This window comes from Aphelocoma coerulescens, unplaced genomic scaffold (genome assembly GCF_041296385.1).
Source record: "Aphelocoma coerulescens isolate FSJ_1873_10779 unplaced genomic scaffold, UR_Acoe_1.0 HiC_scaffold_75, whole genome shotgun sequence".
NCBI lineage: Eukaryota > Metazoa > Chordata > Aves > Passeriformes > Corvidae > Aphelocoma > Aphelocoma coerulescens.
The window spans coordinates 11,034-34,280 of NW_027184061.1; the positions used below are offsets into that span (position 1 = coordinate 11,034).

The 23,247-nt window shown below is 49.4% G+C and overlaps 2 protein-coding genes across 2 annotated transcripts in view; both read left to right on the forward strand.

The window, feature by feature from the left end:
- The first annotated feature begins 864 nt into the window (after positions 1–864).
- LOC138102419 (serine/threonine-protein kinase PAK 3-like) lies at positions 865–5,376 on the forward strand. Its single transcript, XM_069000129.1, has 7 exons — positions 865–915; positions 1,621–1,707; positions 2,560–2,677; positions 3,073–3,172; positions 3,592–3,788; positions 4,698–4,835; positions 5,287–5,376. The coding sequence occupies exons 3-7, from the start codon at positions 2,591–2,593 to the stop codon at positions 5,374–5,376; spliced, it is 612 nt and encodes a 203-aa protein (XP_068856230.1). The 5' UTR covers positions 865–915; positions 1,621–1,707; positions 2,560–2,590.
- Positions 5,377–7,852: 2,476 nt separating this feature from the next.
- The window catches only part of LOC138102420 (zinc finger protein 436-like), a gene marked incomplete at its 3' end in the record, with an annotated part of 47,520 nt that continues 32,125 nt past the window's right edge, over positions 7,853–23,247 (forward strand). Inside the window, exons 1-2 of the mRNA XM_069000131.1 lie at positions 7,853–7,861; positions 12,643–12,891. Of these exons, the coding sequence (XP_068856232.1) occupies positions 7,853–7,861; positions 12,643–12,891 (258 nt within the window). The remainder of the gene's footprint in view (positions 7,862–12,642; positions 12,892–23,247) is intronic.

The following is a 23,247-nucleotide window of genomic DNA, read 5'->3' on the forward strand; positions in this document are numbered from 1 at the left end:
AACCGCCCCTGGGATGGGGATTGGGGTCAGCCACCCCCGGGATCGGGATTGGGGCCAGGATTGGGGTCCGAACCGTGGTCAGGATCGGGATCAGCCGCCCTCGGAATCGGGATCGGGATTAGGATGGGGGTCCGCGCCCCTATGATGGGAGGAGATTTGGGGGCATTCTTGGAGACAGCACAAAGTGTGGGGGGAGCTCGGGGGGCGGCCCCCTCTCCTGGGGACCCTAAATCCCTCCCTACCCACCCCAGGGGACTCTGGGGACCCCAAAACTTCCCCTCCTCGAGTGACCAGAGCGAGCTCTGCGCTCCGCGACCGGACACCCCCTGGACCGGGCTCCGCGCTCTGGGACCGGACACCGGACACCCCCGAACCGGGCTCCGCGCTCCGGGACCGGACACCGGACACCCCCCGAACCGGGCTCCGCGCTCTGGGACCGGACACCGGACACCCCCCGAACCGGGCTCCGCGCTCCGGGACCGGACACCGGACACCCCCCGTACCGGGCTCCGCGCTCCGGGACCGGACACCGGACACCCCCCGAACCGGGCTCCACGCTCCGGGACCGGACACCGGACACCACGTCCAACAACTAAATGCGGACCGGCCTTCTTATTTGCATAACCCCGCCCACCAGAACGACAAACCACTGGGCAATGACAGCGTGATTTGCATGGCCACGCCCACGAGCACTGACGCCACACCGAGCAGGGCCCACCTATTTTACATAACCACGCCCACCTCCAGCAAACGCACGGCGGGAAACGTTCCGCTATTTCCATAGCCACGCCCATCCATGCCCACCAATCACACCGCGGTATTCCCCTTGCATTTTGCATAACCCCGCCCTCATCCTGGCCACGCCCAGCACCGGCTGCAGCCGCCGCCAGTCGCTGTCGCCTCCCAGTGCTCCCAGTAAGTGCCGTACTGGGAGGGATCGTGCTCCCAGTTCCTTCCCGCTGCTCTCAGTATCGGTCCCAGTGCCGCGCGGGGCGGGGCCGCTTTGGGAACCCCCCCAGGGCACAGCGCGGCTGCTTTGGGGTGTCGGAACCTGCCCGGGCCGGGGCGGGAGCAGAGGGGCAGCCGGAGGAAGAGGAGGGAGAGAGGAGGAGGAGGAGGAAGAGGAGGAGCAGGAAAAGGAGGAGGAGGAAGAGGAGGAGCAGCAGCAGAAGCGCGCGGTTCCCCCGCCCGCCCGCTGAGGCCGCAGCTCCCCCGGCTCCGGCAGCATCGCCCCCCCGCATCCCGAGGTGAGCGGGGAGGGGGAGCTCGCCCCAAACCCATCGGGGGTCTCCGGGAGGGTTTTTTGCGGGGCAGGCGATGTTCAGAGCTTGCAGGACCCCAAAGCTGAGCCGCAAATGCCCCTTGGCGGGGGGTGTTGGGGCGATATCGGTTTTGGGGATCCCCGGGAGAGCCGGGGGGGAACGCGGGAGCCCCGGAGTAGGGAGAGCGGAGGGGGGCGATTCCGGAGCCGGGGGACCCCCTGCAGCCTGGAGGGGTGGGGGAGGCTGGAGATGAGTGGGGTCCGGGCCCCTCGGCACTGAAAGGAGCGGCGACTTCTCGAGCTGGGCTCGGGCAGCGGAACCACCAAACCCAGGGCGCTCAGGCCTTGTTTTCCCCCAGAGCAGGATTTCCCATTGCCAACCCGTGGCCGGATGGAGGAGGAGGAGGCCGCGAAGAAGAGGAAGATGCCCCGGGAGCCCCAGGCAGGTGAGGAGGAAGTCACTGCCCCTTTCCCCCTCTCTCCTGCTCCATCTCCCAGCCCAGCATCACCCCGGCTGCAGGACAACCCTGCTGCCGACGCTGTCCTGCCGGGGATAGACTGGGGGGGATCTCCTTCCCCTTCCCTGTGGCACGGAGGCAAATCCCATCCTCTCCTTGTCCTTCCTCCCCCAGACAGGGAGCTGAGCACGGAGCCCAGAGAGGACAAATCCCTGTGGCAGAACCTGGTGGGAGAGGCCGTTTTGAGTGGCTCCACGGGGCAGGAATCTAAGGGGGAGGAAAAGCCCCAGAGATGCTGCACGAGGAGGGGCTGCAAACACAGCCCAAGGAGGTCCAAGGAGGAAGGCGGCCGGAGATCCAGCCAGAGCTTGGAGCTGGGGGTCCATGAACAGCTTCACAATGGGGACAAGCCCTACAAGTGCTCAAAATGTGGGAAGGGCTTCAGGTGGAACTCCTGACTGATTTTCCACCAGAGAATCCACACAGGGGAGAGGCCCTACGAGTGTGGGGAGTGTGGGAAGAGCTTCTCACAGAGTGGAAGTGCTGAGTTCAGATGCTGAACCAGCTGGGGGCAAGTGTTGTGGTTCAGCATTGATCTGGGCTGCTGCTAAACTGCATTTTTCACCTACTTGCCATCTAAGGCCTCTCCTTTCCCACAGGCGTCTCCTTCTCCTTTAGACTGTGCAGATCCCAAGGACAGTGCAGCCTGGCAGGAATGTCTCTGCATCGGATTCTGTCCTCATTTACAAGTGACCTGGAAACAAAACTCCACTCAAGGCATTTCCATCAGGGAATTGAGCAGTGCATGTTCATCTCCATGCCATTGTTTGCCTCTTCCAGCTTCCTTGTTGATGAAGATCTCTGGCTGGTGATGGAATACATGGATGGAGGAACTTTGAAGGACATTGTCAGACAGACACACATGGCTGAAGGAGAGATGGCAGCTGTCAGTCGGGAGGTGAGGGATCCTGCTCGTGCTTCCCATGGCTTGGACACAATGCTCCTTCCAAGCAGGGCCTGAGAACAGGAGTGGCTCCATGCTCAGAGCTTTGTTTCTGTGTTATTTTTATGAGCTGCAGAAGAAAGAGCCTCTGAAGTGAACGGCCTGCCAGTGTCACTGCACTTCCACTCTGCTCTTGTCCTCTTTCCTGCTGTTGTGGGACTCTCTGTCTTTTTTGATTTGATTTGCTGTTCTCAGCTTTGCCTTGAACCATTTGCCCGGAGCTTGTCTGCACTGCACTCCTGGCCTGGCACAGCAAAGCTGCTGCTGGCAGAATTCTAAACTGTCCTTTCTTGTGGGATTGTGTATTCCGGCCATGGATTTCCACCCTCGTGTTTCTTGCTCTCTCTCAGTGTCTGCAGGGCCTGGATTTCCTCCACTCAAACCGGGTGATCCACAGAGATCTGAAGAGCTCCAACATCCTTCTGGCAACGGACGGCTCTGTCAAGCTGGGTGGGTGTTCCTGGTCAGGCACGGTGCTCCCGGGCTGCGGGTGTGGGGCTGCTTCCCAGTGACGGCCAGAGCCCCACAAGTGCTGCTGGTGGCGGTGCCCGGCCCCTGCTGCCAGCTGAGAGCGGCTGCTCCATGCAGAGAGCTCAGGAGAGGAGCAGGGTGTCAGCAGTGGCTTTGCTCTGGGTGTGGCCCTTGCAGAGGGGCGGGAGTTGGAATCTGAAGCTTCAAGGGAATCACTAAAAGCCACTGCATGAAAGCTGAGGGTTCCTTTAAGGGTCCACTTCCATCTTGCCTTGGCTACAGCCCTGAGGACTTTTCCAACTGGATTCAGCAGTGCATTCTCAGACTGAGAGTGGGCAATCTTTGTGCTTGGTTTCCTCATTCCAGCTGCCTTTGACAGTGTTTGTTTCTGTCCTCAGCTGATTTTGGCCTCTGCGCTCAGCTCAGCCCTGAGCAGGAGCAGTGCAGCTCCATGGTGGGCACTGCTCACTGGATGGCCCCAGAGGTTGTGAGCAGTTCTCCTTATGGCCCCAAGGTGGACATCTGGTCCTTGGGCATTGTGACCATCGAGATGGTGGAAGGAGAACCTCCTTACTTTGAGCACACGGCAGCCATGGTAAGAGGCAAATTTCCCAGAGTTTGCAGAGGCCTGTGAGCACAGTGGGAACCGCCCTGGGAGGAGCAGCCGGAGGGCTCTGCCCATCGGGAAGGGAATTCCCAGAGGACTCGAGCCTGAGCACAGACAAATATTCTGTAGTCTCCAGAAATTGCTTTGGGTTTTAAGTTGTTGCAGCTCTTCTGTCTGCAAGGATGACCTGAAAACATGAAGCCAGAGCATCAGCTCTAATCTTACCTTGCAGAAAACCCCAGACCAACCCCAAACCCCACACCCAAACCCAACAAGTTTTCTGAAGGAGTTTCTGAAAGAGGTTCTGCGAGATGAACTCCCCCTGACTCTTCTCACTGGGAAACTTGTCTAAAACATGCAGATGATTGTTTAACATCCCCATAGTCTAACATATTTCTTTCCTAGCCCAAGCTACTTTCTCCATGTCACCAAGGCTGAGCTTTCAGCAACCCAAACCTCGGGTTCCTTGCCTGGCAGTTTCTGGGATGGAACATCTTGAATGCATTTACTTGAGTGTCAGTGGCACTGCAGGGATGCATTTGATGTAAGAATCCTTGGAAATACCACAGGCAGACCACAGTGACTCTTGCAAATGGCCTGTAAAGCTGGTGTCCATATTTGGAGAAGCAAAATGGGCTATTTCTGATGGAGGTTCCAACTAACAAAGTCAGCCAATGACGTTGGCTCTTAAGCCATCATATGGATGTTGGAATGGCTGTGGCTGCAGCAGCGTTTGGCTTTTTTGGTTGGCATAGAAGAATGAGCTCTGAGCAGCATCTCTGCCAGGGAGGAAAGTGTCCCTGGAGACTGGGGCTGAGAAACCGGGGTCGCTGTGAGCACTCGTGGGTGTGAAGGAAGCTGGCAGAGCTTTTTCAGAAGTGTTTGCTTTCCGCGCAGGCTCGCTGTCTGATCCGGCAGAACGGGACCCCGCAGCTGCAGGAGCCCAGGCGCCTGTCGGCTCTGCTGCGGGACTTCCTGGAGTGCAGCCTGGAGCCGGACGAGGAGCGGCGCTGGTCTGCCCAGGAGCTGCTGCAGGTGAATGCGAAGCGGCTGCAGGGGAAAGAGCAGCGCGAGGGGGGGGTTTTCTCGTGGGGCCCCCTCCAATAGTGTCCAGTCTCGCTGCTTTTCACATGCAAAGCCAGCAGAATCCTCGCCTGGTTTGGCTTGGCAGGGTCCTTTGCAGGTCATCTGGACCATGTGCCCCGCAAGGAGCAGGGACATCTTCAAGCAGATCAGGTGGCCCAGAGCCCTGCCTGACCTGAGCCTGGATGTTTCCAGGGAGGAGGCACCTCCCACATCTCTGGGCACCCTCTGCCAGTGTTTCCCCATGCTTCTGATAAAAAAATTCTGCCTCAGATCTAATCTGAGCCTGCTTCCCTCTCCTGAGTTTCAAACCATTCCCCTTTGTCCTGATGCAACAGAGCCTGTGAGGAGCTTGACTTGGGAAAGTAACAGTTGATTTCTTTCTTTTTCATCCTTTGGGCAGCACCCATTTTTATCATCAGCCAAGCCTCTCTCCAGCCTGAGCCCTCTGATCGCTGCAGCAAAGCAATTGAGGGAGCAGCGGAGGACCTGAAGCACCTGGGGCCAGCTTTTCGTTATAGTAGTTAGGACAAGTGGATAGTTACGGTAGTTAGCACTGCTAGTTAGTTATGGTGGTTAGGACAGCCTGGTAGTTATGGCAGTTTTTTGAATAAAAGCTCTGTTAAACCTCAAGTCCCTTGACATGTCCCTTCCTTGTTCCCCCGTGACTCAGCTGCCCGGAGCAATGCGAGGGGAGAGCGGGCCCAGCCTTGCCCAGAGCTGAGCCCCAGCAGAGCCCCGGCAGAGCCCAGAGCAGCCTCAGCATCGGCAGAGTCAGCCTGGAAGGAGGCACCTGGAGCCTTCTCGACTGCAGCCGACTCTTGTTTACAAACCGCGTGGGGTGGGAAATGCCACTGGTTCTGCAAGAGGCCAGAGGGGGCCCGGGGAAGGCCCAAGTGCTCCATGCGAGGCAAAAACCCGCCCAGTGCTGGAGAAAAACCACGCCTTTTCCCCCTTCTACGTCGGCCAAAACATTGAATCCTAAACCAAGTCAAACGGGGCAGGGGAGGAGCCCAGGCCCTTCTGTCCCTGCAAACCAAAGCTTCCCTTGCACGGCTCTGAGCCCCGGTGCCGGTGGCCCCGCGGGCGTTGGTTTCTGTCGGGCTCGCTGTCGCCAGCCCAGGGCCAGCCCGGGACAGGGCGGGCGCTGGAGGCTGCGGGTGGGGAGATGCGATCCCGGGACACGCATTCGGTGGCACCTGCGAGCGCAAGCAGGGGAGGGGCTCCGGCAGTGACGGGAGAAAGGAATAAGGTGAATGTGACTTAAACAAGCCAAGCCCGTGAATCTGCTTTAGATAGGGCCAGGGAGCTGTAGGTAGGAAGGAGTGAAAGAAACTATCACTTCCAGAAAATGTTACTGATTGCCATGAACTGCTGCTCAGCCAAGGCCATGTGAAATTCCTGAACTTAGAGAAGAAGAACAAAGACTCAATGGAGTTATTAATACTGCTTTGTTCTACTAAAACAAACAAAACGGGTGTGTGCATATTGGAGGGCGGATCGGGAAGTCTGAACCTTCCAAGGAACAGTCCCGGGGACAGAGCAGCCACCTCTGTCCTACCCACAGCAGCCGGGACGAGCCAGCGCTGCTCCGGCACCGGCTCCTGCCGAGGCATCAGCGGCAAGGAGAGCGCGGGCAGCCGCTCCCGCAGCGCCCTCATGCCAGGGTGAACACGGCGCCCACACGGCACAACGAACCCGCCCCAGCCCCCTGCCGCCCCCTCCGCCTGCAGCCAGCCCCGAGCCCCGCCAGAACCGAGCGCGGCTCCCACCTGCTCTGGGGCCGCCTCCAAGCTCCGCCACCGCCTCAGTGGTGGTTCCCAGTCACTCCCAGCATCATCCCGGTCGCTTACAGTCAGTCCCACTGTTTTCAGTATGGTCCCAGTCACTCCCAATTAGATCCCAGTTGCCCACAGCATGGTCCCAGTGGCTCCCATTCACACCCAGTGTGGTTGCTTTCACTCTCAGTAAGAGTCCAGTGTGGCTCCAGTCATTTCCAGTATGAACCCAGTCACTCCCTGTATGATTGTATTTGCCCCCACTGTGGTCCCAATTGCTCCCAGTGCCTTGGTTTGAAAGACAGGTGTCTGCCAAGGAAGGCAGACTGAAATGGAAGAAAAAAAAATTGCAACCCCCTTCCCTCTGAATCATTATAATTTTGAAATTAAGGACCTTTATAGGCAAAGATATGAGGAACAGGAATAACAGTTCTTTACTAATATATATCTATATGTGTATAACCAGTCAAACAAACAGCAATAACTATGGCAGTAACAGCAAACAATCCCAAACCCAGTCCCAGCCTTCTCGGCTGTCAGGCCCTTTCCCCTCGGGTGCAGTTCCGCTCGCAGCCGGCAGGGGCGCTGGCGGCTCCCGGTGAGCAGGGCAGGTGCGATGGTTCCCCCGCGGCTGCAGGGGGCGCTCCGGAGCGAGCTCAGGGAGCACGCGGCACTGGCGGCCTGGGATCCCGGGGAAGGGATGGAACAAAGATTTCAAAAACCCCCTGGACAGCCGATCCCGGTGTCTGGCCGGACCCTCGGGAACAGCAGCCTGGAATGGCAGGCTGGAATGGCAAGCTGGAATGGCAGGCTGGAATGGCAGGGATGAGCACAAATCCTGGGTTTCAGACGAGATGTATCAAAATTCCTGAGCTGTGGTGGGAACCCCCGGAGGTCTCGGCAGGCAGGGAGAGCGGGGCTACAGGGCAGCGAAGGCTTGAAGCAATGGCAGGGGAAGGGCAGCCACAGCCTGGCTCCCAGTGGGGCAGGGAAGGCGGGCTTGGGAATCCCGGGGTCTCTCCGGTAGAAGGAAAGCAGCCGAAGAAGCAGCCTCTCTCTCCGTCATCCAAAACGCCAGGGACTGACTGCCCACACAGCCAGGTGAAAAAAAGAGTAGCAAGATGCACCCCTCTGTCTATGGCCAGGGCTTTTGTTTTTCTTAAGCACCCAGTAATTTGTCCCCGTGGCAACATGTATGGGGCAAATTCCTTTAACAGAAAAAAACCCCAGGAGAACTCCCAAAATCCCAACATTCTGTTACGAGCTTCCTGCAGATTGTTCCATCTCTGCTCTCCATATGGAAAGATACAAAGATCCCTTTTGGTTCACACAGTTAAATGTCTGATGGGTCACACGGTGGTACCTGTACAGATACACGTCTGGAGAGAAAGCCAAACATCCATCGCACTCTCTCAACACCCACAGAGCCTGAACCAAACTCTACAAGGCCACGCAGCTTTACACAGAAATTCATACATCGATAAAACTGTACCACGGGATGCAGGTTTACACAGAAATTGATACACAGGAAAACACAACAATCTGTGCTGTGTGAATACACTGACTTCTGCGTAAAAATGGCTCCACACGGCGGGAACTGATCCAGAACTATGCGATTACCAAAGGACCCATCGACACTTCCTGTACTAGTTTGAAAACAAACCAGTGAGAGGTACCAAGTCAGAATAACAATTTAATGGAAATTAAAGAAAAGGAACAGAAAGTAAAAGAAAACACTGACAGAGTCAAGATACAACCTGAGTCCCTATTAGGCAGGGTAGTGGTAGCAGTCTGGTGGAATGGTGGCTGCAGTCCTCTGAAGTGGTGATCCTGTAGTAGAAGGGGTCTGCTCTTCCTCAGAAAGTCCAGCGGTGGCTGTGTAGCTCCTGTCCTCTGGAAATCCAGTGGAGCCAGTGTCTTTGGTGCTCAGAGTCCCAGTTATATCCACGATGGGATGCTTGGTTCCTCCCTCTGGGTGGAGCATCTCACAATGGAGTAATGAGTCATGAGGCCAAGTGTTGATTAGGCTCGTTAACAGAAGATAGTCCGGAGGGAGTTATCTCTGAGTCATGGGGCAGGACAATGATGGGCCATTAACAGAAAGATAGTGTCATACATGAAATCCCTATTTGTGCTTGGTCTTTGCATATTAAGTGCTTTAATTAATTTGAGCTTAATATTTTTAAATTGAATGTTAAAATCAATCCATCAGTTCAGGTACACTAATCAAGTTTTTATGGTCTTCCTGTGTTTACTGTATACCTTTACAAGTGTTTTAAGATGTGTTGGATGTATTTTTATGTTTTACTTGTATCTTGGTTTCAAGGCAGATTTTAAAAAAACCCCAGTTGCAACAAACAGCCCAGCCCCCCATAAGCACATGACCCTTATCTCAACTGATATCACCCCTCTGACCAGGAGGAGCCATTGGTGGACAGAGGTGGTCTGTCAAGGGGAAAACACCAACCGCCTTGAACCAGGGGGGTGGACTGTGGGCGGACTGTGGGCGGACTGTGGGCGGAGCAAAAGCTATAAAAGGAAGAAAAAGACACGTGGTCAGTCTCATTGTCCCTTCCTCTCCAGCTTGCTAAGGCAGTGCTGGAGAAGCCTACCCCTTTCTAGGGGCTTTTTAGAAATAGATTTCTTTTTGACCAGCCTAAACTGCAAGTTTATTTTTTTTCTCTACCTGAGGTTCAGAGCTGTCTTAAGCCTAAAGCTCCTGAATCCCTGCGCTCCTGGGGCATATCTCTCGAGCCATCTGGATCCCAAATTTTTATATTTTGTTAGTTTTTTTTTTTTTTGCAATTTTTCAATTTTTCTGTTTTAATAAATTGTTTTAATTTCTAAAAAGAGTTGTCTCATTCCTCACAACTCTTTTGGGGGCTCTCCGGGATCCTATTTTTGCCCTAAAATCCAGGTATTTTGGTTAATTTTACTATTTTTGAATTTTTGCGATTTTTTTGGTTTTTCTCCTTGGATTTTCTGGGCTCCCACAAGGATTACTGCAGCAGAGAAAGGACACCTCCGGTGGAGAAAGACTTGTGGTAAGGCTTGAACCCTTCTTAAAGGGAACTTAGTTAGGGACTTACCCTTTTTAAGGGCTATTAGTTTTTGGGGAACCTCCGAGTGGAATTCCTTTTGTGAGAGAGTGTGTGGGGGGGTTGGCCGCCCCCAGTGTGTGTGTGAGTGTGCTTGAAAGGGTTCATTTTTAAGGGCACCACGAGGGATCACCCCTTTAGAGACACAGAGGGGAAGATCGAGTGTGGTGATCAGCCTTTCTGGGGGGAGGTTTCCACGTTTTAGGGGTGTGCGCAGCCCCAAATTCATTTTTATTAGTGTCTCAGTCTCCTCGGGTCTAGAACTGAGGAGAAACCTCATTTTAAACCCCTCTCTTTTTCTTTTCGCCGCGTGGTCGGCGGCCATTTTGAAATTTCGGGCTGCCGCGTGGTCGGCGGCCATTTTGAAATTTCGCGCCGCCGCGTGGTCGGCCGCCATTTTGAAATTTCGGGCCGCCACGTGGTCGGCCGCCATTTTGTGTCCTTTTAATTTGAACTGCACCCCTTTGCCGTTTTAAGTGCATGTGTGAACTTGTTTTAGCTGCACTCTTGTGGTCAGTGCTATCTAGCACCTTTATACTTCCTGTTTGTTTGGAGTGTTTGGGTTATTGGATTGTAGTTGTAATTTGCTTTATCTGCTTTAATCATAAGACACTACTTTGATATTTTGAATTACTGTTTGTGTTATTCATTATAATCTTTTTCCTTTAATTTGGTTATAAATATTTTAAATTTATCTCTCCTTTGCTAATAAAGACAACTCTTGTTTCTTAAATTTTAAGTATATATGTATAAAACTATCTAAATTTCAGTTATACTTTAACCAATTTAAATATTCACTAATTATTCTTTTTATAATTAAAATTAATTTTTCTTGCAACATATTTGTTTCTCACCAGCCTGCCATATCTAATTTTTTTCCCACAGATTCGCCATCATTTATTCCCTTATATATCTACTAACCCTGCTTGCTTTTCTCTACATTAGTTGTATTGTATTTTATGCTTATAACTTTATTATCATTTTTTTATTGTGATAGTGTATTGAATTTAGGTTATTCTGTAATATTATTTCCTTATGCAATATTTTAATTGTTTTATATAATACAATACTTTGGTTTATTTAATTAGAGAAAAAAAAAAAAAAAAAAATTTTTTTTCTTCTGCACTAGCTACTTGTTTGCTTCCCAGTAACAAAATGGGACAAGCGAATAGCAAAAAGAAAGACCTAATGAAGAAATACAAAATCTTCCCAGACAGTCCGTTAGGGCAAATGCTCCTAAAGTGGGAAGAAAATCTTTTAACTAAAGAAAAAGACCAGTGTCAAATGATTAGGTACTGTGTTTTTAAGTGGCCAAAACATAAAATTAACAAAGATGGTCTCAGATGGCCCAAGTATGGGTCTTCTGAAAAATGGCTTTGTGAGGCTTTGCATTCTTATGTACATTACAAAGCTCCAAAACATTCTGATGAATTAGACTATGCTAAAATTTGGTTAAATTATTGGCAAAAACAAAATGAAGACCAAAGCAAAAAAATAGAATTGGAAGAGGAAACTAAATCTAATTCAATTGGACTTAATAAAAATTCAAACCAAATTTTTTCCATTGCAGAAGAACACAAACAGAAAGAAAAACAAAAACCTAAATTAAATAAACCAAAGTGGGACCCCCTAGACTACCTTCCTCCAGTAACTCCTCCAGAAAGGAGGGTCCAAATTGAACAAGAAAGGGTCCTTCCTTCATCAAGCCACCCAATCGAAAGGGACTCAGAAAATGAGAATGAAAGTGAAAAAGAAAATTCTGTTCCTTCCTGCTCTCACAAAAAGACAACCGGACAAAGGATTTCTTCTAGCCAGGATGGCCCAGCATCTTGCACTAGAAAGAAATCATTTAAAACACCTGACTGTCCCACCTGCCTGAGCACTCCCCATGAGTCTAAAATTTTACCTCTTAGGGAGGTACCCATGGGAAATGCTCAAGGAGGAATTGGTTATGTAGTTGTACCTCTAGCTTCATCTGAGGTACGGGAATTTAAAAAAGAAATGAAAAGCCTGATGGCTGACCCCATTGGTCTAGCTGACCAATTTGATCAATTCCTCGGCCCTAATATTTATAATTGGGGAGAGATACAATCCATCCTTCACTCCTTATTCACCATTGAGGAAAGAAAATTGATTAGAGCTGCAGGAGTGACAGTCTGGGACAGAGAAAATAATTCTAATCAGGGCCCAATTGGAGAACAAAAATTACCACTGACAGACCCTGAATGGAACCCAAATTCAGAAGAGGGCAGGAGGAACATGAAGGACTACAGAAATTTAATTATAAAAGGGATTAGAGAAGCTGTTCCTCGAGTTAATAATATGAAAAAAGCATTTTGTGGGGAACAGGAAAAGGATGAGTCCCCAACAGCTTGGATGGCTCGGTTAAGGAATAACATTCAACTTTATTCTGTCATTGACTTAGACAGTGAGGGAGGCAAAACTATGCTAAAGGTACATTTTGTGCTTCACTCCTGGCCTGACATCAGGAAAAAATTGGAAAAATTGGAGAAATGGCCAGAGAGGGAACTAGATGAATTACTGGAGGAAGCCCAAAAAGTCTTTGTTAGGAGGGATGAAGAGAGGATGAAGGCTAAAAGCCGAATAATGAATAACAGTACTAATGCTCCAATCCACAACCCTCCTACACAAAGAACTTCACAAAGGGGCATCCCACAACAGCAAACCCAAATCTGCCCTCAACAACAGCCACAGGTTTGTGTTTGCAATAAACAATCTACCCCAATTGTTCAAAGACCTGAGAGGTTAATTTGCACATACTGTAATAAACCAGGCCACGGGCAGTGGTACTGTTTTAAAAAGCAGAGAGATCAAGGAGTCCTTCAAATGGAGGGACAAATTTTGAACAACTGAAGGGGTCAGGGGCTTTATTCTCTGGGGCAAAAACATCTTAAAGAGCCCTTGATAAAATTAGAAGCTGGACCCCAGAGACAACAAGTGGAGTTTTTAGTGGACACAGGTGCTGAAAGAACCTGTGTCACTAAAACACCTCCAGGATGTTTTATTTCTCAAGATACATTAGATATATATGGTGCTAATGGTGAAAGCTTTGCTGTTCCTGTAATTAAAAATGTAATCCTTTCCATACAAGGACGTACCCATACAGGGGATGTGCTATACCTACCTCAAGCTGGGATCAATCTTTTAGGACGTGACTTCCAAATACCTCTGAGGGTTGGGGTGGTACCGCAGGGTGGAAAAATGACCACTAAATTGTTTGTTTTATCTTTAGTAGATGAGCAACACATTGACCCGGTGGTGTGGGCCAAACCTGGCAACCGGGGAAAAATGGACATCACACCTCTAACAATTGAGTTGCTCCCAAATAGCCAGCCAGTACGTGTACCACAATATCCCCTCTCCAAGGACAAAAGAAAGGGCCTGAAGCCTGTTATCATGGACTTATTACAAGATGGAATTCTTGAGACCTGCAAATCCAGTTACAACACTCCAATTTTGGCTGTCCAGAAACCAGATAAGTCATTCCGGCTTGTACAAGATCTGCGTGAGGTCAATAAGAGAGTCCAAACCAGGTACCCACTGGTGCAGGACCCCTATACACTCCTGAGTCGGGTACCCCCAGCACATGCCTGGTTCTCTGTTATTGACCTTAAAGATGCTTTCTGGTCATGTCCTCTAGATTCTCATTGCAGAGACATCTTTGCATTTACCTGGGAGGATCCAGACACTGGACGGAGGCAGCAGCTGCGCTGGACTCGCCTGCCTCAAGGGTACACCGAGGCACCCACACTCTTTGGCCAAGCGCTAGAAGATTTGCTAAGTTCCTTTTCTCCACCCGAAGGGATTCAGGTAACTCAGTACGTAGACGACCTGCTCCTCTCTGGGGAACAGGAGTCTACGGTAAGAACTGCTACAATTAAGTTACTGAATTTTCTAGGGAGGAACGGGCTGAGGGTGTCAAAACCTAAATTACAATTTGTGCTACAGGAGGTGAAGTATTTGGGACATCTAATTGGCCATGGCACAAAAAAACTCAGTGCTGAAAGAGTAGAAGGAATCCTAAATCTACCACCTCCAACTTCAAAACGAGAAATCCGGCAATTATTAGGCCTATTTGGATACTGCAGACTGTGGATTGATCAGTATTCACAATCTGCCAAATTTTTATATGAAAAACTAATAGAAGAAGAACCTTTTAATTGGACTAATTCAGACACACAAAAATTACAAAATCTGAAAGAGAAATTAACAAAAGCACCTGTTTTAAGCCTTCCTTCACTAGAAAAACCCTTCGATCTATTTGTTAATGTGGAGAAGGGAGTTGCCTATGGCGTCTTGACCCAGGAGTGGGGAGGAGTCAGGAAGCCGGTTGCTTTTCTTTCCAAATTACTAGATCCAGTGTCCAGAGGATGGCCCGTCTGCATCCAGTCCATCGCCGCAGCAGCTGTTCTGGTCTCGGAGAGTCAAAAACTCATTTTTGGTGGAGACTTGACAGTGCATACACCACACTCAATCAAAACCATTTTAGCTCACAGGGCTGCAGAGTGGTTAACTGACCCAAGAATAGTCAAATATGAAGCCATTCTCATGCACTCAGACCACCTGAGGTTAGTTGTGTGTACACACCAAAATCCAGCTCAATTCCTTTATGGGACCCCATCAGAAAAAGAAATTGAACACAATTGCATTGAGATAATTGACATCCAAACAAAAGTCAGAGAGGACCTGGTGGACTGTCCCCTCAATGAAGGGGAAATCCTCTTCATTGACGGGTCATCTCGAGTGGTGGGTGGAAAGCGATGCTCTGGCTATTCAGTGGTCGATGGACACCAAATGTGTGTGCTAGAAAAGGGCAGATTGCCACCAACCTGGTCAGCTCAGGTCTGTGAGCTCTATGCCCTAGAAAAAGCACTCCACCGACTAGCAGGAAGCATCGGGACCATTTACACTGACTCCAGATACGCTTATGGCGTAGTCCACACCTTTGGAAAAATCTGGTCCGAAAGGGGGTTCCTAAACACCAAAGGGAAAGATATCCTACATAAGGAATTGATCCTAAAAATTCTAAAAGCACTGCAACTGCCTCAGGTGATCTCAGTGGTGCATATTCCAGGTCATCAATCGGGAACCACAAAAGAAGCTCGGGGGAACAACCTAGCAGACTTGGCAGCAAAAGAAGCAGCAGTGGAAGAAGAGGTAAAAGTGATGGAAGTAAACCAACTTCCAACTAACACCACCACATCTGACACTATTCCACAAACTAACATTTTACCCACGCCCATTTTTACTGATCAGGAAAAACAGAAATTAGTTTTAATTGGTGCCAATGAGGATTCTCAAGGCCGCTGGTATTTACCAGATAAACGCCAAATTTTAAACAAAAATTTAACCCGAGAAATTCTACAAAATATTCACCAAAGCAATCATTGGGGTTCAAAGGCTCTGGCGGATCACTATCTCAGAACCTTTGGATGCACTGGTGTTTATGAAATAGCCAACCAAATAACCCGGGACTGTGTAATCTGTCAAAAAGTTAACAAAAAGGTAATGAAAAAGAACACGGGCGGAGGAATTGAATTAGCAATCAGACCTTTCCAAAACATTCAAATTGACTTTACAGAAATGCCTCCTGTCCAGAGGTGGAAATACCTGTTGGTAATCGTTGATCACCTTACCCACTGGGTGGAAGCTATTCCAACTGTCAATGCAACAGCCCAGACAGTGAGTAAGGTGATCCTCGAGCAAATTATCCCCCGTTATGGGATAGTCCACCGCATAGATTCAGATCGAGGTACTCATTTTACCTCCCAAATTGTACAACAATTGGCTCAGCAATTAGGAACAAATTGGAGATTACACACCCCGTGGCATCCACAGAGCTCTGGGAGAGTGGAACGGATGAACCAGACAATCAAGAACACCCTCACAAAATTAATGCTGGAAACAAAATGGACCTGGGTAAAATGCCTTCCACTTGCTCTTCTTAGAATCAGGACACAGCCAAGATCTGATTTGGGTTGTTCACCATATGAGATGTTGTATGGATTACCCTACCTTGCTACACCACAAGAATTGAATGTGAAAGAGTGTGGAAACACCAATGTACAACAATATGTACAGATAATTGCCAAAAATCTAGAGTTGCTAAGGGAAAGAGGTTTTCTACCACAAACTCCCCCACTTGATTTTAATCTACATCACATCAATCCAGGTGACTGGGTGTTAATAAAATCCTGGAAAGAAAAGTCATTAACCCCATCCTGGGAAGGTCCATTTCAGGTCCAGCTAACCACTGAAACAGCTGTCCGGACATTTGAAAAGGGCTGGACGCATGTCAAGAGGGTGAAGGGTCCAGTGGCACCACCAATTGAAGAGAAGAAACCTCCAGACAAACCATCAAACTAAACACCCTGTTTGAAAGCTCCACTCAGCATCCCTCACTCCAAGTTAATAAAATCCTGTACTCCCAGTTCTTCCCCAGTTATACCTCAGTAATAAGTGCTAGCTACAAGTTGTTAAACTAAGTTGAAAATATTTTGCTGTTAATTCTGTTCTTTGTTATTCCCTTTTACAGATTCTGCCTTCACACAACCATATTGTCACATCAACTGTATAGTAAGGCTCCATTTGAAGCCAGCATTCTCTTCCAATAACAGTCCAATCAGACTCCAAAATTATGGGCACAATAACTCTAATCTTTGACAAGGCCAACCCTAAAATAACCATGAGTTTCCAGAAGCCTGAGGTCACTGAAGAACCATCTGAAGGTGAGATGCCTAAAGAAAGGACGAAAGAAGCAAAGATGACAACCCCCACCAGCAGAGGCAACCCAAATGCTGACAGCTCCTCTCGGGTATGCCAAAAGGGGAAAGTGAGCAACATCCTGCTACTAAGTGTCATCTGTCTCTGGGTCCTCTGGCCTCCCTTTACACAAGCAGCCGACAGCCGCTGTAACAGATGTTACAAGACTGTGTACCAGGCAGAAGGAGGCTCATTTCAAATTCGACACTTTTTCCGAGCACATACTTATGTTAATCCATCTTGTTATAACATAACAAGGTTGAGTATCTGCTCAGAAAAAGGTCACAAGTACTGGATTGGCAAAAACATTGGCACCCAAATACATAAGTAGAAGGGAGAGTGCCCCTCCCAAGACGATTGGCTCTGTTTCAATTTTAGATACATAACCAAGACAGAAGATTTGTTAAAAAGAAAGACCTATGACACTGACCTGATCCAAGAGGTGGTCATAGAAGAAAAGGAAAAACAAAAAGAAAACAATCCTTTGATGTCAAGGAAAAACTTGTTTATTGACCTGGCAGAAAGGATTGGACAACAGCTAAATTTAACAAATTGCTGGGTGTGCGGAGGAACTTTAGAATCGGAGAGTTGGCCTTGGCGGGGAGTCAGTCTTGGACCCCCCGATTTACTCCGACTGAGTAATCTCTCCCCCACAACCCGACATGACAATGAAACCTGGCTGCTAAGCAATACTGTTATTGGAGAAGAATGCATCTGGAGGAAAGGAAGAAAATTTTTAAAAGAAGTTGGTGAGACAATATGCAAAAGGTACCTGGTAACTGATGGGCAAAAACATTGGTGGATACCTCAAGAACCAGATGTATTCTGGTCTGCAGAAAAGGTTAAAAACAAAAATTGCATTTTGAATCCTGTTAAAAAACTCTGGCAGTGCTGGGATCAAGGAAATCCATATTCTGTCCTGCCACAAATTTCCAAGTACTGGATTACAGCAGCAAGTATACAACCCCACTTCTGGGAAGCACCACAAGACCTCTACTGGATCTGTGGTAACCGAGCTTATTCCAACTTACCACCTCGCTGGAAAGGGAGCTGCACTCTTGGAGCCATTCAACCAAACTTCTTCCTACTTGCTGAAAACGCTGGAGCCCACCTTGGAATCTCCCTTTATGATGAACTTTTCCGTACTAAGAGACATGTAATAGGAGGGACCCAGAGATGGGGAGAAGAAGAGTGGCCACCTGAGAGGATCCTAGAGACTTATGGACCTGCAACATGGGCACAGGATGGGAGCTGGGGGTACCGAACTCCCATCTACATGCTAAACCGGATCATCAGACTGCAAGCACTAATTGAGGTAATCACTAATGAGACCTCTCTTGCTCTTGAACTACTTAACACACAGCAAGGGCAAACTCGAGCAGCCGTGTACCAAAATAGGCTGGCATTAGACTATTTACTAGCTGAAGAAGGTGGAGTATGTGGCAAGTTTAACACCTCAGACTGCTGCATCCATATTGATGATCACGGCGAAGCCATCACCAAGATTACCCAAAACATCAGGAAACTAGCCCATGTTCCAGTGCAGAAATGGCAGCCCTTGATCACTTCTGAATGGTGGGAAAATATTTTCCAAGGACAATGGTGGAAGAAAGCTTTAATTATTGTTGGACTTTCCCTTACAGGACTTATTTTTCTCCCTTGTTTAATCCCTTGTTTCATCCGTCTAATCACCACTGTCGTCCAAAGCATGCCACTGATCCAGGATCTTCAAGGACAACAGCAGCGTCCACCATTCACTCAAAAGATTATGCATATCAATAATAGTAACAATAAGAAAACTAGAAAGGAGAGAAAAATTGCCCAGCAAGTGTGGGACAGTTTTAAAGAGCTTGAATCTATCCCTGAAGAGTTATCCACCTCCACTTAAATGCAAAGACCAAAGATGTGAACATAAGAGAAAAAGGGGGGACTTGTCATACATGAAATCCCTATTTGTGCTTGGTCTTTGCATATTAAGTGCTTTAATTAATTTGAGCTTAATATTTTTAAATTGAATGTTAAAATCAATCCATCAGTTCAGGTACACTAATCAAGTTTTTATGGTCTTCCTGTGTTTACTGTATACCTTTACAAGTGTTTTAAGATGTGTTGGATGTATTTTTATGTTTTACTTGTATCTTGGTTTCAAGGCAGATTTTAAAAACCCCGGTTGCAACAAACAGCCCAGCCCCCCATAAGCACATGACCCTTATCTCAACTGATATCACCCCTCTGACCAGGAGGAGCCATTGGTGGACAGAGGTGGTCTGTCAAGGGGAAAACACCAACCGCCTTGAACCAGGGGGGTGGACTGTGGGCGGACTGTGGGCGGACTGTGGGCGGAGCAAAAGCTATAAAAGGAAGAAAAAGACACGTGGTCAGTCTCATTGTCCCTTCCTCTCCAGCTTGCTAAGGCAGTGCTGGAGAAGCCTACCCCTTTCTAGGGGCTTTTTAGAAATAGATTTCTTTTTGACCAGCCTAAACTGCAAGTTTATTTTTTTTCTCTACCTGAGGTTCAGAGCTGTCTTAAGCCTAAAGCTCCTGAATCCCTGCGCTCCTGGGGCATATCTCTCGAGCCATCTGGATCCCAAATTTTTATATTTTGTTAGTTTTTTTTTTTTTTTTGCAATTTTTCAATTTTTCTGTTTTAATAAATTGTTTTAATTTCTAAAAAGAGTTGTCTCATTCCTCACAATAGTCTGGGGGGAGGAGGCAAGGAAACACTGCCCCACCTGATTTCAACAGCTCATGAGGATGGTAATAGAATACACCTCAACCCAGGACATTATCCACCCCTTATTCTATTACCATCTACATCATCCCAAATCAATACCTTCTTAAACTCTAAACACACATACATATATATATATATATATACAATGAAACCCTACACACCGTTCTCACCTAAGATTAGGTCTCCCTGTGGTACACAACGGGTTTCCCCATCTTTTTGCATTACCCACCAAGTGCAACCAGGTCCTTGAGCAAAGACAATCCCACGGATGGGTTTGCCTTTGCCTGAGGTAGGATTAATCCAAACAGTCTTTCCTAAAATACCTCTCAGGTGTACCACAGGGACTCCATCTCCATCCACTGTGTGCAAGGGTTCAGACTCGGCAGGACCAGCTCGATTGATGGACCCTCGGGTATTGACCATCCAGGTAGCCTTCGCTAAGTTCACTTCCCAATTTTTGAAGGTCCCCCCACCAAGTGCCTTTAGGGTGGTTTTAAGTAGTCCATTGCAGCGTTCAACTTTTCCGGCAGCTGGTGCATGATAAGGAATGTGATATATCCATTCGATACCATGTTCTCTGGCCCAGGTTTTGATGAGGCTGTTCTTAAAATGAGTCCCGTTGTCTGACTCGATCCTGTCGGGGGTGCCATGTCTCCACAGGACTTGCTTTTCCAGGCCCAAGATGGTGTTCCGGGCTGTAGCATGAGGCACAGGGTAGGTCTCCAGCCATCCAGTGGTTGCTTCAACCATGGTCAACACGTAGTGCTTGCCTTGGCGGGTTTGGGGAAGGGTGATGTAATCAACTTGCCAGGCTTCCCCATACTTGTACTTTGACCATCGTCCACCGTACCACAGAGGCTTCACCCGCTTGGCCTGTTTGATTGCAGCACAGGTCTCACAACTGTGGATGACCTGTGAGATGCTGTCCATGGTAAGGTCCACCCCTTGGTCACGGGCCCATCGGTATGTTGCATCTCTGCCCTGATGACCAGAGGCATCATGGGCCCAACGAGCTAGGAATAGTTCTCCCTTGTGCTGCCAGTCCAGATCCACCTGTGATACTTTCACCTTGGCAGCTCGGTCCACCTGCTCGTTGTTGCGATGTTCTTCATTAGCCCGACTCTTGGGTACGTGCACATCCACATGTCGAACCTTCACGGTCAGCTTCTCTACTCGGGCGGCGATGTCCTGCCAAATCTCAGCGGCCCAGATGGGTTTCCCTCTGCGCTGCCAGTTGGCTTTTCTCCAGCGAACCAGCCATCCCCACAGAGCATTAGCTACCATCCACGAGTCGGTGTAGAGATAGAGCCTCGGCCACTTCTCTCGTTCACCAATATCCAAAGCCAGCTGGACGGCTTTAAGTTCTGCAACCTGACTCGATCCACCTTGTCCCTCGGTAGCTTGTGCAACTCGTCGTGTGGGGCTCCATACTGCAGCTTTCCACTTCCTGTTAGTGCCTACAATTCGGCAGGAACCATCAGTGAAGAGGGCATAACGTCTTTCAGTCTCCGGTAGCTCATTATATGGTGGGGCTTCCTCAGCACGAGTCACTTGCTCTTCCTCTTCTTCAGAAGATAATCCAAAAGTCTCACCTTCAGGCCAGTTTGTTATAATTTCCAGAATCCCAGGGCGATTCGGGTTTCCAATACGGGCACGCTGTGTGATGAGAGCAATCCATTTGCTCCATGTGGTGTCGGTGGCGTGATGCGTGGCAGGAACCTTTCCCTTGAACATCCACCCCAGCACTGGTAGTCGGGGTGCCAGGAGGAGTTGTGCCTCTGTGCCGATTACCTCTGAGGCAGCTTGGACTCCTTCATAGGCGGCCAAGATTTCCTTCTCTGTGGGAGTGTAGTTGGCTTCAGATCTTCTGTAGCTTCGGCTCCAGAATCCCAGTGGTCGACCACGAGTCTCACCAGGCACCTTCTGCCAGAGGCTCCAGGACAGACCATGGCTCCCGGCTGCAGAGTAGAGCACGTTCTTCACCTCTGGTCCTGTCCTGACTGGGCCAAGGGCTACGGCATGAGCGATTTCCTGTTTGATCTGGGCGAAGGCTTGCTGCTGTTCAGGGCCCCAGTGGAAATCGTTCTTCTTGCGGGTAACCAGGTAGAGAGGGCTCACAATCTGGCTGTACTCAGGAATGTGCATTCTCCAAAAACCTATGGCGCCTAGGAAAGCTTGTGTTTCCTTCTTGCTGGTCGGTGGAGACATCACAGTGATCTTGTTGATGACCTCGGTGGGAATCTGACGTCGTCCATCTTGCCACTTTACTCCCAGGAGCTGGATCTCTTGGGCAGGTCCCTTGACTTTGCTCCTTTTGATGGCAAAGCCAGCTTCCAGGAGAATCTGGATGATTTTCTCTCCTTTCTCAAATACTTCCTTTGCTGTGTTTCCCCACACGATGATGTCGTCGATGTATTGCAGATGTTCTGGGGCCTCACCCTTTTCCAGTGCAGTCTGGATCAGTCCATGGCAAATGGTGGGACTGTGCTTCCACCCCTGGGGCAGTCGGTTCCAGGTGTATTGCACACCCCTCCAAGTGAAAGCAAACTGGGGCCTGCATTCTGCTGCCAAAGGAATGGAGAAGAAGGCGTTGGCAATGTCAATAGTGGAGTACCACTTCGCTGCTTTGGACTCCAGCTCGTACTGAAGTTCCAACATGTCCGGCACAGCAGCACTCAATGGTGGTGTGACTTCATTCAGGCCACGGTAATCCACCGTCAGTCTCCATTCTCCGTTGGACTTACGCACTGGCCATATAGGGCTGTTGAAAGGTGAATGGGCCTTGCTGACCACCCCTTGGCTCTCCAGTTTACGAATCATCTCATGGACGGGAACCACAGAGTCTCTGTCTGTGCGGTATTGCCGACGGTGTACTGTTGCTGTGGCGATTGGTACCTGTTGTTCTTCAACTCTTAGCAGTCCCACGGCAGACGGGTCATCTGAGAGGCCAGGCAATGTACTCAGTTGTCTGATATCTTCTGTCTCCACAGCAGCTATCCCAAAAGCCCAACGATGTCCTTTTGGGTCCTTGAAATATCCATTTCTGAGATAGTCTATGCCGAGAATGCACGGGGCCTCCGGGCCAGTCACGATGGGGTGTTTCTGCCACTCATTCCCAGTTAAACTCACTTCAGCTTCCAGTACAGTCAGCTGCTGGGATCCTCCTGTCACCCCACAAATAGAAATGGGTTCTGCTCCCACATACCTTGATGGCATCAGAGTACATTGAGCGCCTGTGTCAACCAAAGCCGTGTATTTTTGTGGGTCAGCTGTGCCAGGCCATCGGACCCACACAGTCCAAAAGACCCGATTATCCCTCTCCTCTACCTGGCTAGAGGCAGGGCCTCTCTATTCCTGGTTCTGGTGCATGTTGCTCCCTTCCGGTGAGTATGTTCCTGAGGTCCCTTCAAGAGGATCAGTCATACTATCATTCTGGTATCGTCTGGAGTTCTGTGTGCGAGAGACCGGAGCAATGTTGACTCTAGATGCGCTTCTTGTGGTAGTTGTCCCTCTTTTTAGTTCACGTACCCTGGCTGCTAAGGAGGAGGTGGGTTTTCCATGCCACTTACTCATGTCTTCTCCATGTTCCTGAAGAAAAAACCAGAGATTACCTCGTGGGGTGTATCCTCTCTCCCTGGTTGGGGGACGCCGGCTCCTAATGGCAGAGACTCTTGTTGGTTCTGGCGAGATCTGGTAAATCTCTTCCTTAAGTGCCTTTTTCAATTTCTGATGGCCTTCTTCAATCAAACTCCGGACTTGCTCAGCCAAAAGACTTGTTTCCACGGATGAGACATGGGTGCGAAACGGGGCTGTGACGGTGTCCTCGTAAATCCTCAGTTTGTTCACCAAGACGCCCACCCTGTCCTCGCCTTCCCTCCATTGCAGCGTTGCCAGGTAACGGGAGTATATCTCTGGTCCAAGGCGTGTGAACCTCAACCACATCTGTGACGTGCACTAGACACCATCTGGGC